Here is a 21,464-nt window from a genome sequence, read left to right as displayed (position 1 = left end):
CTTTCTTTATGGACTCTCAGCTCACTCCATTTTGCATCTGTTGCTCTGCCTGGTATTAACTCCACAGAATGAGGTGCCTCTACTCCAGTTACTCCATGGTGTCCTATCTCCCATTCCTCCACTTTCCTATCTTCTTTTATGTGTTGTTTCCCTCCTTGAGGTCAGGGAATTAGTTTCTTTTATTCATTGTATCCCTAGTGCTTAGCACTGTGTCTGGTACATAGATTGGATTAATTTTGGTTTGTTGTTCTTTTCATCATAATATAGTTTCCTTGTTTACCCCTTTTTATTTTTTGAATTTTTATTTTTGTCTTATCTGATAGCATTAAGGCAACTCCTGCTTTTTGTGATTCACTTGATGCATTGTAAATTTTTTCCAACCACTAAGTTTTTTGTTTGTTTTTTGTTTTTGTTTTTGTGGGGCAATGGAGGTTAAGTGACTTGCCCAGGGTCACACAGCTAGTACGTGTCAAGTGTCTGAGGCCAGATTTGAGCTCAGGTCCTCCTGAATCCAGGGCTGGTGCTTTATCCACTGCATCACCTAGCTGCCCCCAACCACCAAGTTTTAAATGTATTTCTTCTAAGCACCAGATTGTAAGGTTTTGGTTTTTTTATCCATTCTGTCACTTTTTAATTTTATTGGATTGTTTTAATTCCTTCACATTTTTTTTTTTTTGGTGGGTCAATGAGGGTTAAGTGACTTGCCCTAGGTCACATAGCTAGTACGTGTCAAGTGTCTGAGGCTGGATTTGAACTCAGGTGCTCCTGAATCCAGGGCTGGTGCCTTATCCACTGTGCCACCTAGCTGCCCCCAATCCCTTCACATTTAAAGTTAAAAGAGCTTCATATTTTCTAATGTCTATCTCTAAAATTGAGTTTTTCAAGTTATGCTTTTTCCCTCTTCTGCTGTTCCTTCAGTTACTTTAATCTTCTTTTTCCATAAAAGTATTTTATTATTTTTCAGTTACATGTAGAGATAGTTTTCAACATTTGTTTTTATAAGATTTCTTGTTTGGAATTTTTCTCCTTCCTCCCCTCCCTCCCTCTCCAAGACAGCAAGCAATCTGATATAGGTTATATATGTACAATCACATTAAACATATTTCTACATTAGTCATGTTGTGAAAGAAGAATCAGAGCAAAAAGGAAAAACCTCAAAAAAGAAAAACAAAAAAAAAAATTGAAATAGTACAGTCCAATCAGTATCCATATTCCAACAGTTCCTTTTTTTTTTTCCCCCTGGATTTGGAGAGCATTTTCCATCATGAGTATTTTGGAACTATCTTGAACCGTTGTATTGCTGAGAAGAGTCAAATCTATCACAGTTGATCAACATACAATGTTGTTGATACTGTGTACAATGTTTTTTTTTTTTTGTTATTTTTGTGGGGCAATGAGGGTTAAGTGACTTGCCCAGGGTCACACAGTTAGTAAGTGTCAAAGCTAGATTTGAACTCAGGTCCTCCTGAATCCATGGCTGGTGCTTTATCCACTGTGCCACCTAGCTGCCCCTACTTTAATCTTTTTTTTAGGAGGTCCTGTTCCTACTAACTCTTTTCCCCTCACCCCCTCACCCCTCTTCTCATTTGTTAGCTCTTTATGGCTTTATTTGTTAATTCCTCTCCTGTTTTTATCTGGTTATGTATTTTTATCCTGTTTCCCCCCTCTCCCCCCCAACCCCCCCCCCCCCGTCAGATTCCACTTTGGCTCTTCTCCTTCTGTTAGTTCTGTTCATTAATTTTTAAATTTTTTTTTTGCACCCCTTTTAAAAAAAGATTTCCTTTACTCTCTCCATTATTTCTGTTTATTCTAGACCTTTGTTCTCTGATTCATGGCCCCTAAGATCATCTGTTTTCTTCTTTGTTCTCTATTCTTCATATAATCAAAGCCTTACAAAATTATACATTCTAGTTCCAACCCTCTAGACAACTTTGTGTACTGCCTTGTAGGTTTACCTCAATGAGGTCTCCTTTTCCTACTGTGTGTCACATCTCAAACAATTCAAGTAACTCGAGGTATCAGAGAGGATATTGCCCCAATAGTCAGGTACACTTCTCCTGGCTCATCCCATCCCCCCACGTGACTCTATCACCTATCTTGTTGATCTTTTTTTTCCCTCCATATTTGCCTAGCAGTTTCCTCCCTTCATCTGTGATCCTCCTACTCCTCAAGATGCCAATTGCCCCACCCCTTTTCCTTCCCCCAACCAGTCTCCCAGGAGACCAAGTAGACTTTTTAGGCACCAAAACCCATAAGCCTCATCCAGTGTAATGTCCTAACCCTCCCTTTTACCAAAGGAACTATTCATCAGCAGTATACAACTGTCCACCTTCAAAGTAAGGTCTCCTTCCCTTTCCCACTCTTTTCAATCTTTCCCCCTTTCTCCTCTACCCACTCCTTTGTAGGCTCTTTTCTTTATGAGCCCACTGAGATCACCTTCCATCATTGCTAGCTCTTGATTGACCCTGGAACATCACTCACTTCTTTCTGTCTCCCTCCCCTTCTTCCTCCCCTTCATGTGCCCATCTATATGGTAATGCATTGCCCAGATTCTGTCTATCATGCCCTCTGTTCACCTCTTCACTGATGCTCCCCTCCCAGATTTTCTGCCTCTCACTCTTGTCTACCTGACTCCTTGTGTACATGTAGAAAAATGTTTCTTACTCGATCCTTTCTGTTGTCTTTCTGTTGCTGCCTACATTTATTCACTCCTGCTGCATTTCTGTTGTTTGGGGGGGGGTGTTCAAGATACACATAAACTCTTCAGTTCCGGTTTTCTTTTTAAAAATATTTCAACTCTTCTTCATTATTGAACATCTGTGTTTTGATTTGCATGGCTTAGGCTCATATTTTCAGTATAGGTTACCCTGGACTGTTCCTGAAACTCAGTGCTCTTCAGAACACATTATTCCATTCCCTCCTCATTTTTCTAGTGGGAATAAGGGAATAATCTTGACATTATTCAAATGTCTTTTCCTTTATATTTGAAGGTCTTTCTCCTGATGGCTTGAAAAACTTGTTTCTGAATTGAATTGTTAAACTTAACCCACTATGTGCCTTGGAGTTTTAGCCTTGGGTTTTTTTGTTTGTTTGTTTTTATTTTTATTTTTTCTGCGGTGATCTATGGATTCTATAAAATGGAATTTCTTATTCAATGTTCAGAGACCTAGGTAGTTCTCATTCTATTCTTTCCTTCATTACAGTTGTTAAGGGTTTTTCTTTTGTTCTATCATGTTCTTCTGGGAGACCTGTGTTCTTTAGATTGTTTCTGTGCATTTTATCTTTGAGATCTATGTTTGCATAGTGAGCATATTTAATGTTCATGTTTCTTTGTTTCTCTTCTAGATTGTCTTTCACTCTGTGTATTTACATTCCTAATCTATTTTGATTTTTTGATGAGACTTGCCATTACAAATTGTTTGTTATTTTTGCTGTTCAGGACATAAATTATACTCTCATAATTTTCATTCTCTCTTTTAACCCACCTCAGGAAGCAGTGTTTTGTGGTTCCCTGTTTTCTTCAGGTTCTGTAGGGTTCTCTCTGATCAAATGTTGGATCATCTTTCCATTGTTGACAGGTTCTGTTCATAGGGGGCCAGCATCTTCCCTGAGTTCAATGCAGTTTCAGAAACTTACTACCTGGCTGAACCTGGGCAAGTCACTTAACCCTGTTTGCTTCAATCTTCTCATCCTGTAAAATGAACTAGAGAAGGAAATGACATTCTTTGCAAGAAAACCCCAAATGGGGTCACAAGAAAAGTTGGATACAACTAAAATATGACTGGACAACAAAAAAATCTATTCATAGGTGCCTGAATTAATTTACTATATTTCTGTCTGTTGATCTTTGGTACCTTTGTCTTCCCACCTCCATTTTCTTTATTGTTCACTTCTGAGCCCCATCCCCTTTGATTGTGGTTTCCTTGGGGGCTACATCTTGAAGCATCAAAGTTCTTCTCTCACACTGAGCAAATCCACAGTTACCTCAGCTCGGTCTTATGTTCACTCCTGACTTAGGTGGTCAAAACTTAACCCAACTGAATGCTGTTACTTTTCTCCTTTAGGCTTGGTGGAATACTGTACAGCACTTCTTTCACATTCTGGGTATCCTGTCTTAGTGATCTATCCTACTCCTGTTCCTTAGTTCTGGGCCTGGCTGGGCACCCAGTAGTTAAGATCCTGGTTTCCCTAGCACCAAACAATTCAGATCTACCAGCAGCTCAGAGTTTTGCTGTGATTGGTATTTCTAGGTCACAGCCCACTGGTAGACTTTTGATCCTGAAGGGTTATGACCAAGCTGTTTGTGGAGACCTAGAAAATTTTCAGTCTGGAGCTGGGGTCTCTACAGTACTGGAAAGACGGGAAGGGGAATGGAAGTGTAGGGATGTGTTTTTGATGGAAGCCTGTGTCATGTCTTTGGGTCTGCCCTGGTGTCGTCTCAATGCCAGTAGTATGGAAGGTGGGGGACGGGGTGCAGAGTGAACTCAAATTCAGTGAGTATCAGTTCCTAGGTTGTTTTTTTTTTTAAAAGCTGTTTTGGATTCTTGGTGTCCTAGACTGTCAAGATAACTGGAAACTGTTTTATTTTTGCTGGCATAATTCTGTTTTGGAAAAGTTTGAGGGGGAAATGCCCAGTCTACCATCTTGTTGTTCACAAGACTCCAGAAGTCTAGACTGCATTTTTCATTTTTAATCATTCATCACATTCCTTACTGTGTCAACAAGCTTTGGTTTTAACGAAAACACCAACATTGAGATGTACCCTCATTGAGTCTGTTGTTGTCTACAAAGCCAATCATCATTAGAGCAACTGGCAATTTTAAGTATTTTTTAAGGTTCTGTAAGTAATGGAATTGATCCTTTGTTATATGTTCAACAAATATTTGAATATTTGAACATCCTATTCTGGTTGAGATTTGACCTAGGCCTTGAATATTGAGCAAGGATTTAATCTGAATAGTAGAACTGTAGAGTAAGGACATTCCAGGAGGAGGTAGAGCTTGAGTAAAAACACCAGAAATAAGAAATTATAGGAACATATTACAAAGATGCATTACAAGAAACAGAAGACCTGCCTTCTGAGTCCAACCTCTGCCCACCCTAAAGAACCATTATGCTGAAGCCAAGTCAGCTTCTATGACCTTTAGATTTACTAAGCTTTAAATTGGGAATTGACTATTTTAAGGCATTTCTGGAGATCAAATGAGATACTGTCACTAAAGTACTTGTAACCAATAAAAGCACTGCAAACACTGTAATTATTATAATGTTCACATTCTATTATATAGGGGCCAGGTTTTGACTTAGACTTTCAGAAAACAGAAAAATCAGCTTCATTATTTTAGGGTCATAGGATAATTGATGGGACATTTTTCTCTCCTCCTTGTACCATTTCTCTCTTTTTCATGCAGCTTATCTCATTCTCTTCTCTTTTCTTTTGTGATTTGTGCCAAAAATTTGTAGACAGTAGAATACAAAGGGAAACTTTGGTGCCAAACTGAAGACTTCCTTCTTCCCCATTTCTCCTCTCTCCTCTGTCAGAGGGCCTGTGTGAGGAAAAGAATCAAGAGCACAGCTCTCCCTAATACTAGCACTCTCTAAAATCAGATTTATTTTAGAATGAAATAAGGCACTTATAAGTCATTCAACATTTAAGGAAAAGAGGTTTGCTTTGCTCTAATGCAGCAAAGGTATGCAACAAAGATAGAAATGGTATTTGCCTTCCACTTTGGCAGAGGCTGTCTTTCCTTATGGAAATGCATCAGATCAACAGGCCATTAAGGAATGGTACTTCCTATGGTCTTGGGTGCCCACCAAGTATGAGAGGCCTAGATTCCATGTGACTGGGACTCTTTATGCCCCTGATGGTTAGGAGGCTACATCAGGAAAGCCAGAACCAATCAGGTCTGTCCTACAAGTTTTGTCTTCTTTAAGATACAGTCTCCCCCACCTTGTGGTTAGGAGGAAAGAAGCTGCACCAGGGAAAACACTGGTCTTGTCATAGGGAGCCAAATTCAGAACATATCAAGTAGCAGATTCACTGGCATAAGTTCCTATCTGTGCTTGCAGCTGTGGTTGTGATGCACTGATAATATAAGCATAATTGTTTGAATGCCATAAATGTCACTTACTGAAAATTACATTCCCTATGAGTAAAGCTAAAATATTATTTATAAATTTTATTCATGTTTTATTTTAAAAGTATAATATTCATTATAAAAATATAATTAAAAGATGAAATACATTTAAGCTTCTAGCAGTCCAGTCATTTATTTTTGAAGGCTATTGAAAATAACAAGATTTCTATTCCTACATATATTCCTATATAATTCTTCACTTATCTTCAAAACCTTAAAAAGTGCTGATAAAATATTATAGACAGTAAAATGAAAATTACATGTTATTAAAAATGTTATTTACAAAACTTGAATGGTTTTTTTAAGACCACACAAAGACATGGCTTATCTCATTAGCCAAAGCTAATTCTTGTGCATATACAAGTGATCCCCTTCCTTCTACCACCTTTATTCTTATTAATTTTCAATTTTCCCCTATCTACTGATCGTTTCCCTATTGGCTATAAACATGTCTATGTCTCCTGCATCCTCAAAAAACCCTTATGTGATCTATTCATCTCCGCTAGCTATACCCCCCCATATATAGTCTCCCTATTGTGGCCATGTATTTCCTCCTCTTATGCTCTTATGTGCCACTGTTTCCTCCTTCTTTTATGCTCTCTCTACAGTCTGGATTCTGACCTCATTATTCAATTGAAACCTCTCTGGAAGAGTTCCCAGTGATAATTGCCAAATCTGAATTAATTTTTCTCGGTCCTTCTCGGTCCTCATCCTTCTTGACTTCTCTTCAGCTTTTGACACTGTCCATCACTCTCTTCTGATAGACTTTTTTTCCTGGGTTTTTGTAGCACTAATCTCTCCTGTTTCTTTGTACCTATCTGATCACACACTGGTAGAAGGCTTCGTCTTCATCTAGGTTCCATACACTAACTGTGGGTATGCCACAGAGTTCTCTCCTGAGCTCTCTTCACTTCTTCCTCTTTCATTTGGTGATCTCATCAACTCCCATGGACTCAGCATTTATGGTGATGATTCTCAAATCTACATATCTAACCTTTTTGCTAACCTCCAATTTTGTATCTCAACTTGCATATTAGACACCTTGAATTTAACTTCCATAAATATGTTAAATTCAATGTGTCTGAATCTGAACTCATCTTTCCCCCCCAATTCTTCCCATTTTTTTGGTTTCCTGTTACTGCGGAGGGCACCATCATGCTTCTAGCCATCACATTGTCATCTCTTGCCTGGACAGGTAGAGTTAGACTATCTGACTCAAATCTCTAGTCCATTCACCACTCATATGTCATATTGATCTTCCTAAAGCACAAGTCTGACCATGTCACTTCCTATTCAGTAAATTCCAGAGACTATCACTTCTAGGATAAAATATGAAATGTTTGAACATTAATGCCCTCTGTAACCTGGACCCTCCAATAGTTTCCCCCTTGCTTCTCTCCACTTAGTGTACTATTGCTATACTTCTCATAAAACACTATCTATCTACTTTGGGCATTTCCCCGAAGCTGTCCCCCATGCTTGGAATTCTCTCCCTCCTTATCTCTGCCTAATGGCTTTCTTCAAGTACCCCCCTAAAATTCTACCTTCTACAGGAATCCTTTCCCCATTACCCTTAATACTAGTGTCTTCTCTCTGTTAATTTTCTCCAATTTATCCTCTATATAGTTAGTATGTAGATAGTTGTTTGTATGTTGTTTCCCCCATTAGACTACAAGGTCCTTGAGAGAAGGAGCTGTCTTTTGCTTTTCTTAGTATCCCCAGCACTCAGTACAGTTCCTGAAACGTATTAGATGCTGAATAAATGATTGTTGACTTATTGACTGCATTTTAGTATCTCATTCCCTCTTTATTAGAGATTGTTAACTAAATTTTATTACTAATTTCAAAGCTAGATATCAAAGAAGAAATTGAAGATGAAGAAAAGCATATTGAAGATTATGTTGATGCAAAAATGAATGATGTTGATTCCATTTCTCTTGAAAATATGTATTCTATTGCAAGTCTTTGTCTTCATGAAAAGAAAAATAAGAGACCAGACATTGAGATGGTATTTTGATTTTTGTTTTATATATATATATGTGTGTGTGTGTTAAGTATATATACACTCATATTGTGAATTTAACTCCTCAATTTAGTTCATTTTATTTCTGCAGGTAAAACAGCACCTCCAAGAGATGACATCATCCTGATTTCCTAAGATTTTATTGATACCATTTAAATTAGTCTTGGAGATTGACTCCCAGGTTTGTGGGTCCAGAAAAAACCTTTTTTTTTTTAATGTATAAAGTTTTGGAACTTCGTCTTCTACATCAGAATCTATATTTTTGAATTTTAACTTATTTTAAATTTCCTTTGCTTCATAATCTGGCTCAATTATAGTCAGACTATAAGCCTGTACCAACTCACATAGCTCTCTTTAGGAACAATTTTATTATCCTAATGTAATTGAACATTTGTAGGATAACATTTACCATAATTCCCTAGTAGATCAAAAAGACCCTTAATTTTACACTGTTTTTTCTTCTGCTATATAGTATTACAATTAAATTAGGTCTCTTGTTTTGCTATAGTAAATATGATTCAAGAAATAGCTTTAATAATTTTCTTCTGTATTGAGCATAGAATTTTTTTAAGCGATTGTGATAGCAATTAAGGTAAACTGAAACACAAAGTTCGAAGTACATTCAATTTATTGGTAAGGCTAGCAATTACCAAGAAAGGGGGTCTAGACGCCTTAGTCAAAAGACCATGTGTAGGGCTTATTAGCCTTCATATAGTTTTGGGAAATAGAAGAGAACAAAGAACATAAAACTATGGTTACAAAGTTTGAAGTGTCATAGATGATGGAAAACAATATAATTGGATGGAAGTTAGGAATGCAGAACTAGCAACAGCCCCTTCTTCCATCTTGTTGCTATGGAAAACTCACTAGTGGTATCTATCTGCATGGATAACACTCCAGACTTTCATGAAGGACAGCCAGTATCGCAGAGATAACAGACTTCCTGGCTCCCACCTGTATCCTGCCAGGCTTGTTAGTAAGATAACAGCTCTCTCTTAATTGTACATGGGCAGTAAGATGTGTCGAGACAATGTATTTCTTTGAATTAAGGTGATTTATGGAACAATCTAGCTCAGAGAGGAAAGCCAAGCTTCTGAATTTAATTCAGAGAAAAAGAAACATGGCTTAGGCATTCAATTACAAAGTGGAATCAGGATTAATTTGATTTTCTCACCGTGAATTGATCTAACCATTCTGGGAAGAGATACTGCAGAATGTAAGGTTTCACATATGCCAAAATAAGCATACAGCACTTTTTTGTGGTAGCAAAAAACTAATTCCCATTCATTGGGGAATGACTAAATAAATTTTGGTCTAAAATATAATTTTACTGTATAGGAATAAATAAATATGAAGAATTGAGAGGCATGGGAAGATATAACAAATAATGAAGTAAAAAAAAGAACCAAGAAAACAATGTACACAATGGCTGCAACAAAGCAAAAAGAAAGCACAAAGGCCACAAAAATAAATAGTGTGTAATTATAATGAACAAGCTTGCTTCCAAAGAAGATGTAAGAAAATATACCTCCCTTTTTTTTTAGAAGTGAGAATTGAGATTAGAGTATCTCAATTCTCACTTCTAAAAAAAAAGGGAGGTATAGAGCATTGCTACAATGTTATACTTGGTTGATGTGCCAGTTTGTTTAGCTGAAAGGTGTCCTTTTTTCTATTTTTTTTTTTGTTACAAGAGATAATTCTCAGTAGAGGGCAAGGAAGGGGTAATAGTTGTACATGAAAGTGATTTTAAAACAAAACATATCAATAAAAATTAATTTTTAAAAAATCAATTCATAAAAATTATTTAAAAGGTACTTAAGCATCTGTGGAACAGGCATGATCTAGAACCAAGTTTACAAAGGCACACTCAGGTTTTGGCACACCCATTCAGCAACATAGCTACAAGAATATGGCCAGGCCTAGCTTCTAAAGCAGGTACATTCTGCTTTGTATGTGTCTCAAATTGAGGTATTGTTAAAATAATTGTACCTAGAGAGTAAAATATGCAATCATTCAAATTACCTCTTTTTTTTCTTTTTTTAGTGAGGCAATTGGGGTAAGTGACTTGCCCAGGGTCACACAGCTAGTAAGTGTTAAGTGTCTGAGGCCAGATTTGAACTCAAGTCCTCCTGACTCCAGGGCCGGTGCTCTATCCACTGTGCCACCTAGCTGCCCCCCAAATTACCTTTTTAATATCAAGTATTGAAGGAGAAAAAATTAGCTAAAAAGGGAAGATGAAAAATCACAGTCATAAAAATTAATTTAGCCCATAATTAGGCTCAGATATTTTGAAATAAAAAATGACTATTAGGTGATAATGACCTTAAAATAAAATTCAATAAATAAAAGAAATTCAAAGATAAGACAAAGTATTAAATAATTTTTATTAATTGTACAAGAAACTCTTTTGTTCCTGAGTAATGTTGATTGTAGTGGACTTATAAATATAATTTTTGGTAATTAATTGTTTAGTTACTTTGATCACTGCAACTCTGGTCAAGCAGATGAGGTTTTTTTGGACATCTGTTTCTCTATATAGATATTCCTCATATACAATGGAAATAAATTTTTAAATCTTGATTTTAACTAAATAAAAATTTTAGTATAAATTCATTCCTCTTTTTTATATGGTATTGTTTAACATATGATGTCATATATCCATTTTCAATATTTGGATATTTTATTGGTGTTTTTTGGGAGTTTGAAGAACAGCAGGATAGTCAGTTTAGCTAGATCATACAGACTTGAAAGTAGAATGGAACCAGATTAAACTCTTTGAGAGTATTTGGATTGTATCCACAGAGCCCAGCTATGTTTGGCACAAAGTAGGTGCTTAATAAATGTTTGTTGATTGATTTTAGGGATAAGAGAGCCACTAGAGTTCATTGAGGAGGGCAGTGACATGGTCAGACCTGTGTTTAAGGACCATGATTTTGGTAGGTATATGAAAGCTGGATTAGAGCGAAGAATGACTCGAGGCAGGGGCACTAACTAGGAGGCCATTAACAACAACAACAACAATAATATTAATAACTAGCATTTATATAGTACCTGCTATGGCTAAGAATTGTGCTAAGTACTTTTTACATAGTCAAGAGCTAGTATCTGACTTTGAAGTCAGGTCTTCCTGATTCTAGGTCCAGCACCCTATCCACTGCCACCTAGCTATAGTCCCAGTTGCAGTAGTCTAGGCAAAAAGAAGGTAAGGGTCTGAACTAAGGAGCTGTCTATGTGAATGGAGAGAAGGGCAGATGTAAGAGATATTAGAAAGATAGTTCAAATCAGATTTGGCAACCACTTGGTTATGTGGGGTGGATGAAAGTGAATATAGAAATAGGGGAAGTTTTAAATAGGTTTTGGTCAATAAGATAATGTAATGAGATCTGAGATGCCAATTGCAGCACAAATATACCAGGTCATGAAAAGGGTGACAGTCAGACTAATTCACCTGACTAGGCCAAGAATACAGACTGTTCTCTGAAGGGCTCCTGCAGCAGCTCTGAAATGATCTAGAAGGCAGGAAGGTAAGTGCCCAGGTAGGGGCTGAGTTATAACTTCCCTGAGATGGATTGGGTGGTAGGTGGGTTTAGAGCTTACACAGCAATGGGAGTGATGATGTTTGAACTTCTTGTGTTAGAGAAAGGCCCCATGATTGCCCAACTTGGCTATTACAGGAAGAGCTAGTATTAACACCCTGTTTGATTAATCACAGACCCCTTTTTCATGCCATGGTCTCCCAAGAGGCTATGGTCCTAAGCTTTGTAGACCAATGATAGTATAGGCCTAAGGTTGAACTATGTCAGAAGCTTCTAAATGATATTCATTTTTGGTCATAGCATAAAGAAATCTATTTGAGGGATTATGAACTGTCACACCATAGTTTGGTAGTAAGTTTCAGATCTTTCTAATATACCCCTAGAATACCTAATGTTAGATACCAAATGCTAGCAGCAACCTTGGGACTAGTGATAAATGAGGTTATGAAGACTTAGCTTAACTTTGATAAATGCTGCTTGTTTAACTGAATATACATTTTGGTGTCTTAATGTTTGATTAAATGGCCATTCTGAAGACACGTAGATATGAAGACAAAACTAGAAAAGTACATTTTTTAAAACTTCAAATTTTGGAAGTTTTTTTCTGTTCCTATTCATAATAAAATAAGTTTGCATTGTGACATGTTTTATAGATAATTTGTTCCATATTTTAAAATTACTTAACAATTTAAAGAAAAATGTCTTCCACAAAATGACTAATATAGAGGTTTTACATAATTGCACATATCAGATTACTTACCATCTCAGGGAGACAGAGAAAGGAATTTGGAACTCAACATTTAAAAAAAAATGTTAAAAATTGTTTTTACATGTAAGCGTGTGTGTGAAACTATTATATATGTGTATGTATATATAAAAATATGATTTATAGAAATATATAACATATACACATGCTGGAACCTTGTCTAGCTTGCTATATGTCTTTACTATAGATCAGAACTGGTACAGGGCAGGTCCCATGTATATTTCAGTACTTTAAAGGACCTGTTATTTCATCAGTGAAGTAATTCCTTTTAACAACTTGGATACAATCCCTTCATCCTTAAGACTTGCTAGATGTGGCCAAACATATCAATACTGATCCTTAGACCAAAGATACCCACCCAGATCATTAACTGCCCAGTTCTCAAAATCTTTGTACCTTAGTACAGCTTGTGTTCTGCTGGGTTCCACGAACCCAGGTTCAATTTCATGCCATTATGAAGAATCAGAACAGAAATTCAGTCAGATTAGGGGGTATTTTTCAGACATTCCAGTAAGTGTTCTGCAATTCATAGTCTTAAGGAGTTGCCTAAGGTAATTGAGATGGTGAATTTCCCAAGGTCATATAGCCAGTTAAGAACTGTACCCAGGGGGGCAGCTAGGTGGTGCAGTGGATAGAGCACCGGCCCTGGGGTCAGGAGGACCTGAGTTCAAATCTGGCCTCAGACACTTGACATGTATTAGCTGTGTGACCCTGGGCAAGTCACTTAACCCCAATTACCTCACCAAAAATAAACAGATAAACAAACAAATAAATAAATAATTGTGCCCAGGTCTTCCAAGACCAACTTTATCCAGTACATCATGTTGCCTCTCCCTCTAACAGGGTAAGTTACTCTATTAAAAATTAGACATTTTGCCTAAACCTGTTTTACACTCAGGCAATGAGGATGAGTAGTGTAACAATAAAGCTGTGTTCCTGAAGGTACTTTGGAAAGGAAGGGCAAGAGAGGGATAGGGCCAAGTTACTTTTTGGCTCTTTTGAGCAGTATTTATCACAAATTTTCTTCTAGTTGTAGGCATTCCATACATCCAGGATCCCCAAGACAGCAAATTTGGGACAATCCACCCTGGTTGGGAAAGTGGGCCCTGGGCCAAAAGAGATAATAGTCATGGGACACTGAGTTGTAGCAGTCCCAGGGGCTAGGTGAGAGAGCAGACCAGTTCAAAAAGGCCTCACCCACTGTTACAGAATATCAATTCCTTCAGCAAATCTCTAGCTACCTCTCTTAGGTTGGTAGGCCAATCTCAAAGGTTGGAAAATTGATCAGTATCCTGCCTATTCCTCACACTTAGTAGCAAATGCTCTCTAAATGGACAGAACCATTGAGAGTAAAAGCAAAATCCCATGATAAATTCATATATTACAACAGGGTATATTGAAATCTAAAAATAAGATGAATATCAAGAACAGAAAAACAGAAAGTAGTCCAAACACTTGTAATTCCAAATGTCAGGCATGTTCCTCCAGGTCTGAATGGCTTGATTTCTACCAGCCTTCTCTATCTATACTGATACAATCAATCAACAACCATTTATTTTGTGCCTCAGCTGTGGTAGGCCTATGAAATGGATATACTAATGTGAAAACTGAACTACAAAGAATTTACATTTCAAATAGGTAAACAAGTACAAATACAAATAAGTAGAACAGGATGCAAATTAACTGAAATAAACTATTGACTTCAATGATAAACCTTACAACTTTTAAAATCTTTTTTAAAAAGCCTAATATGCAAAATATTCTTTTCATTTGTTTTATAAGATTTGACAGAGTTCATAGGATTTTAACAGTCTTTAATTCTTCATGGTGAGGTACACTGCTCCAACTCTAGGTTTTATTATAGCCCATAGGGTTGTTGTTGTTGTTTTGTTTTGGTGAGGCAATTGGGGTTAAGTGACTTACCCAGGGTCACACAGGTAGTAAGTGTTAAATGTCTGAAGCCGGATTTGAACTCAGGTCCTCCTGAATCTAGGGCTGGTGCTTTATCCACTGTGCTACCTAGGTGCCCCCCAGCCCATAGTTTTTTGTTGTTGTTGTTTTTTGGGTTTTTTTGGTGAGGCAATTGGAGTTAAGTGACTTGCCCAGGGTCACACAGCTAGTACGTGTTAAGTGTCTGAGGCTGGATTTGAACTCAGGTCCTCCTGACTCCAGGGCCGGCGCTCTATCCACTGTGCCACCTAGCTGCCCCCCCCACATAGGTTTTTAATGGAGTTTAAATCAGGTGAACTCCCAGGCCACTAAATCTTGTTTATTAACATCTCTTGAGGAAACTCCTTAACCTTTCATGACATGTGTCATAGTATAAGGCTGTTTTTGTAGTATTTCTTCTCCATATAGGAATTTCTCTAATTCCTGAATAATTATGCTTTTAAGTATAATATCAGTTCATCTTGTCCTCCAGGATAAGACTTCTAGGCCCACTGTCAGTCAATAAATATTTAATAAGCTCCTAATATGTTCCAGGCAGTCCTAAAGCATTAAGAATACAAACAGAGGCAAGATGGTCTTTGTCCTGAAGGAGTTCACAAAATGAGGGAGACAACAAGCAGATATGTACAAACAAACTAAACAGATAAACAGGAGACAAGGGAAGGTACTAGAATAGAGAGGTTTTCTGTAGATTTTAGTTGGGACCTGAAGAAAGCTAGTAGATAAAGATGAGGAGGGAGAACATTTCCTGGTATAAGGGCCAGCCAGAGAAATGCCTATAACTAAGAAATGAAGTGTCTTCTTTGTGGAACAGCAAGACCAGTGTCACTGGATTGATAAGGTATAGGAAGACTGGAGGGGTAGAAAGGGGCTAGGTTATGAAGAGCTTTGAATGCCAAAGATTTTTGTATTTGATCCTGGAAACAACAGGGCGCCACTGGAGTTTGAGTAGGAGGGTGACATGGTCAGAGAACTATGCATTAGAAAAATTACTGGTGGCTGAATAGAGGATTGATTGGAGTGTTCAGAAAACTGTGGCAGGCAGACCAGCATTACTGCTCCAAGTGTGAAAAGATGAGGGCTTGCACCAATGTGCTTGGCAGTGAGGAAAGGAGACATATTCAAAAAATGTTACAAAGGTGAAATCTATAGGTCTTAGCAAAAGACGATATGGAAGGGTGAAAGATGTCAAGGATGATTCCGAGGTTGTGAGCCTGAGGGGCTGGGAGGATATGCTAACTTCTATAGTAATAGAGAAGATGGGGAGGAGGGAAGGTTTAGGGAGAAAGATGAGCGTGGTTTTGGACATGTTGAATTTAAGATATCTATTGGGCATGCAGTTTGAGATGTGTGGAAGGCAGCTGGAGATTCATGACTAGAAGTCAGCAGAGAAGTTAGGGCAGGATAGGTAGATTTGAAAATCATCACTGGGAGTAAAAAATCCCCAAACATTTTTGAAGGGAGATGTTTTAAAAGTCTGACAAAAATGCCAGATGTTACAGACTCACCTTTTCTTCGGAAAATGGTTGTGATATAACCTTGAATAAAAAAATTGAGTTTGATGAGTAAAAAATACTTTTTGGGGGGTTGTCAATTTTTAATACTCCATTCTTTTTATTGTCTTGCTAATAATAATTTTTATTTATAGCAATGGTCAACAGATATAATTTTCAAGGTTCTTTTTGATATTCTTCTAATTTTAAGAAGTTTATGCTCCACTGTAGAGAAATCAACTTCTAGCTGCCAGGTCTCTTTGAAGGTTTGTTTTTAGGGCGGTTTTGAAGTAACTGTTAGTTATTGGCATTGTTTTATCAACTGCACTTTGGCCTGTAATACTGTTTTGTTGTGGGCTTATTTACCTACTTAACTTCCCAACACTAATAGCCCCTTCAGTATCTCTAACAGTCATTGAAGTGTGCTTTTTAAGAGCTACAACAACCACAAAAATGAAGTCACAACAAGAAATGAGCAGAGACATCTGCAAGTGACACAAAACCCTAACTTCTATCATACTGCTTTCCTGTTATGTATTTAATCTGTTCAACTCCCTAACAAACATCTACTTTTTCTCCTCTGACACTCTCTGCACCCCTCTAGTGCAGGCCTTTATCCCCTCGAACCTGGAATATCGCAACTGCCTACTTACTGGTTGGTCTACCTGCTACATCTGTTCCCACCAATCCATCTCTACTCAGCTATCAAATTGATCTTAAAGTACACTCCTGACCATGTCACTCTCCTATTCAGTAAATTCCAGTGGCTTTCCATCACTTCTAGAATCAAATTCAAAAGTATTTAGTGTTCAAAGTCCTTCCTGAAATAGCTCCTCCTACATTTCCAGGCTTCTTACATTGTATACACTGCTCCCTCCACCCAATTCATCCTTTGTACATACGGATAATTCTTGCTTTATGTAAATTATGCAATTTTACATTATATAAAGAACCCTGCATTCCAAAAAAAAATTATGAAAATTCCTTATGATAAGACCATATACAATGTGGGCAAGTAGGACTTGAAAATTAAAACCTGTTCTGGTACATCACTCAGATAATCCCAGAGCATTGAAAGGAATCAGCAAGGCAACACTACCTATGCATTATTTCACTAACCCTAAGGCATAGATAACCCTTCTACTGAAAAATGGTTTATACACAGCATCATTCCTGAAGTTAAAAGTTCTGTCATAATGACTTTCAATATTCTATTTATTTTTGGATAATGCCCCAGGTCATCGCCATCTATATTTTAATGAAAATGTAAAAATGATCTACCTTCCCCCTAACACTATCTCATTATTACAAACTATGGATCAGAATTTGCAAATTTCAAAGGATATTATTATTATTTATGCATTACATTTGTCCAAGCAATTGCAGCTCTGGATACAGATAAGGACTTGGCATTGAGAGATTTCTTGAAGTCCTATAATACTTACCATGAAATCTGGAATATTGCCAAGATATGGGAAGATATAACAGAAACATGTAAAAAGAGAGTTGAGGAAAAAATGTGACAAAGATGAAACATTCAAATAAGTGAGTAACAAGATTGTAAAATTAGCACAAGAATTGGACCTAGACATGGATGAGAATGATTTGGTGGAGTTGAATGAGTGTCTTGGAGAAGAACTGTTGAATGAAGATCTGATTGAACAAAGCTACAAAAATTGCAGAAAAAAGGGAACCTTTAGAACCCAAGGTCAAACCAAAAAGGTTCACAATGAAACAGTTGGTAGAAGTATTTCATCATTTGAGTGAATTTTTTTTTTTTGCATTGAAAAGATGGATCCAAATATCTCAAGATTTTTAAAAGTTCAAACACTAGTTGCTATCATCAGATATATATGGAAAAACAGAGCTTCATAAAAAAAGCTGTGCGGTCAACCACCAGTGATAAAGGCTAATTATAACAGTGGGTGGCAAAGGGACAACATACTGCACACCTATGTTAACTTTATTTTACTGTACTGTGCATCATTAACTTTTATCTTTTATTTCATAATTCTGTTTATCATTACATTACAGTATTTAATATGCCTGCATTTTAGTACATTTAGTGAAGTAGGTAGGTAGGGGCAAATCTGCATTCTGTAAAATCCACTTGTGTAGAGGTTAGAGAACTGGTTATATGCATCTCCCAATCAGACTGATAGATCTTGATCAGAGACTTTTACTTTTATATCCCCAGAGCTTAGCACAGTGCCTGCTAACTGTTATTTAACCAGCATCAAATTATTTTGATGAGTGCAGCTTTAATATGGTCTGAGATCTGACACTTCCAGGGCCCCTTCCTTCCCACTTTTTAATTATTTGTTTTCAAAGAAACTGGCTTTTTTTTTAGTTCTATAAAGTAATCCTTTGATAGTTTGATAGGTGGTATACCTTGAATTAATTTAGGTAGTATTGTCATTCTTGGCTTAACCTATTCATGAACAATTAACATTTCCCCAATTATTTAGGTGTGCCTTTATTTCTGTAAAGTGTTTTGTAGTCAACATTTATATAGTTCCTGTGTTTCTTGGTAGGCAAATTCAAGTATTCTACACATTCTGTAGTTATTTTAAATGGCAATTTCTTTTTTCCTCCTAATTATTTTTGTTGGTAATACACAGAAATATTGATGATTTACGTGGATTTATTTTTTATCCTGCAACTCTGCTCAAGTTGTCTCAATTTTTACTTAATTTTCTGGCGTTCTAAGTCATACTGTCATCTGCAAGGGGTACTTTTTCCTCTTTGCATATGCTTATTTCTTCCATTTCTTTTTCTTGTCTTGTAATAATAGTGCTGATAATGGACATCTGACCTTATTGACAAGGTCTCTTGTTTATTCCCATTGCGTATAACTTTAGGGGCTCTTAGTTTTAGGTAGATAGTCCTTTGAGTGTTTCTCTACATTTGACAAGTGGTACTTTTTATTTTTGGTGAGGCAATTGGGGTGAGGTGACTTGCCAGGGTCACACAGCTAGTAAGTGTTAAGTATCTGAGGCCAGATTTGAAGGCAGGTCCTCCTGAATTCAGGGCCAGTGCTCTATCCACTACGCCATCTAGCTGCCCCGGTACTTTTTTTGGCTGGGCAATGAGGGTTAAGTGACTTGCTCAGGGTCACACAGCTAGTAAGTGTCAAGTGTCTGAGTCTGGATTTGAACTTAGGTCCTCCTGAATCCAAGGCCAGTGTTTTATCCACTGCGCCACCTAGCTGCCCCCTGCCCCAGTACTTTTTTAACAAAGACTATATTGCCCTAGTTACATGAACTATGGTTTCCTAACATAACCAGCCAAACTAGTAATATTTGTTATAAGGCAAATTTCAGTATAAAAACAGGTCTTTGTACTCTCTTCAAGAAGGTTTAATTAGTAGGTCTTACATGGACCCTGACAACTAAATTATTAGCTTATTAAATTATAATTTGATTCCAAGTTGTATTAGAGTCTGAAGCGGTTCCCTTCCTTGTCATTTTTCTTTTAATAGTTCAGTCAATAAGTATTTATTAAGTGCTACTTTGTCAAAGCAGATACCTTATAAATGTACAAACTTAGAAATAAGTAGCTTTACTCAGGACCTGTAATTTTTCTTTACAATGCAATGGAAAACTGTCAAATATTGCTTGATTAGGACAATTCAGATATGACCTAATTCAAATTTTATCAAAAGAAGTCAAACAGTCCTTTAAAAGTACACAAAAAGATACTATAAAAGAACTTTATACTAGAGTATTGAAGACGTAACTACAAACTTTATTCTACATATTTACGATTGAAGCTACATTATCTGGCAGTCATATTATAGGCATAAAAACTTGTTGTACAGGTCAACCAGAAAAGATGTTTTTAAAATGACTTGGTTAAGAACTGTTTTTTATTGGATGCACTTAAATGGACCATCTTTTCATATAACCTAAAAAGGAAAGTATTAAAAAAAAATCATTTTGTGGAACTGGGGAGGGAGAAGATAAGTCTACCGGTTTTGCTTATGAATAAATTATATTAAATATGCTTCATATGTGTATACATTCATCTAACAACATGAATCTTTTCCATAACAGACGAGGAGCCACTGATATTCCCATTTAATTATTATTTCTATATTAGGCACTTTTAAATAATCATCTGGGTTCTTCCACTGGGTTAACTTTGTTATTTTACTTAATAAAATACTTTAATCATTTTGCTATTTAATTGGTTCAATTAAGGGTCCTGATATCTTAGTGTAATGGTATGAGTGTAAAAGTTTTAAAAATTCATACCTGAAATGTATAGCTCCTGGCAGCAGAAGCAAAAATGAGCAGGTAAGTGAGATGGTCAAAGGAAAAGAAAATCATGGCACCAGAATAACCATGAGGGGATCTACATTAAGAAAGGAAAATAGGAAATGGTCTGTGTCATCTATCTTTGGATAATTAAGAGCCCAGCATATTCAAACCAGAATGTATTACTAAGTGATAGTTTCAAATTTAATCTGCCAAAACTCATAATTTTATAGGCATAACTTACCAGTTAAACTTTTCCCCCCAAATGGCTTGCTAACATATTCTCTTATTTTCTCTTTTCACTTCAGTTTTTTTTAATTACAAAAGTAAAATGTGACCCAAATGAAGATTTGAAGCAATTTTGTAAAAATCAAAACCTAATAATGTACACAGACTTGCAACAAGTCCAAAAACCTGATGTACAATGAACCAAGTGGAAAAATAGGGAAAGATTTTTTAAAAAATTGTACCACAGAAAATGGTCTCAATATATATATAGAAAACAGAGAGGAAATGTTTTTTTATTGAGATATAAAAAGTATTTAATATAATTCTATGCTGCTGTATAAATTTATTAGATTTTTAAAAATTTGTATTTTTCATAAAATGCTACCTTGAACAGACTATAAGTCATATTGTTAACATTCTAGAATATATGCATTTAAAAATTTTCAACAATTACAACTAGAAAACATTTTCTTAAGATAAATTTATACCATATTCAAGAATATCCATTTACTTTTCTGTAGGGTAAGTGGAGTTTATTGATCAACTCGGTATAGGTCTTATTAATTAATAGCCACAGATTTTTATTTGTGAAACAAATTTAAAATTCATCTTTGCTGTGTGCATAAAGTATAGTGTGAATATAAATTACTTAGCATGTTTAAATATTTCAAATTGAATTACTACTTGTAAACAAACAAAACTCTATACAGACTACCCTTTTTGTTTTTAAGAACTCAACTTGTCAGTCTATAATTGTCCCAAAATGTCTCTATTAGGTCTCACTGCTAAAATAAACATGTGCAAAAAGAGTTCACTGCAATAAAATTTAGAATTCTAGAAATAGTGTACTTTGCATTGTATACCATGAAATGTGTATGCCTGTAGGTTATAAATCTTGGCTTACTTCAGTTCATTTAGAAAACAGGTGAAACCAACTGAAAATGATAGTTTGCATCTAATTTTTTTTACAGATCAAATGCAACAAAATGTCAAAACTTCCAAATTAGGCCCAAAATTTCTACAGATATTGAAACTGCAAAATCATTAGCTAATAATTGTCAATCTGAAGAAA

The 21,464-nt window shown here is 36.3% G+C and overlaps 1 protein-coding gene across 1 annotated transcript in view; it reads left to right on the top strand.

Moving 5' to 3' along the window:
- Nucleotides 1-10,301, top strand: part of IRAK4 (interleukin 1 receptor associated kinase 4) — a 61,048-nt gene extending 50,747 nt beyond the window's left edge. The window contains 2 exon segments of the mRNA XM_043967627.1: nucleotides 7,987-8,145; nucleotides 8,252-10,301. Of these exon segments, the coding sequence (XP_043823562.1) occupies nucleotides 7,987-8,145; nucleotides 8,252-8,287 (195 nt within the window). The 3' untranslated portion in view covers nucleotides 8,288-10,301.
- The last annotated feature ends 11,163 nt before the right edge of the window (nucleotides 10,302-21,464 follow it).

This window comes from Dromiciops gliroides, chromosome 5 (genome assembly GCF_019393635.1).
Source record: "Dromiciops gliroides isolate mDroGli1 chromosome 5, mDroGli1.pri, whole genome shotgun sequence".
In the NCBI taxonomy this organism is placed as follows: domain Eukaryota; kingdom Metazoa; phylum Chordata; class Mammalia; order Microbiotheria; family Microbiotheriidae; genus Dromiciops; species Dromiciops gliroides.
Note: the sequence above shows the minus strand (reverse complement) of the source record. Positions and strands in the feature narration are given on the sequence as shown.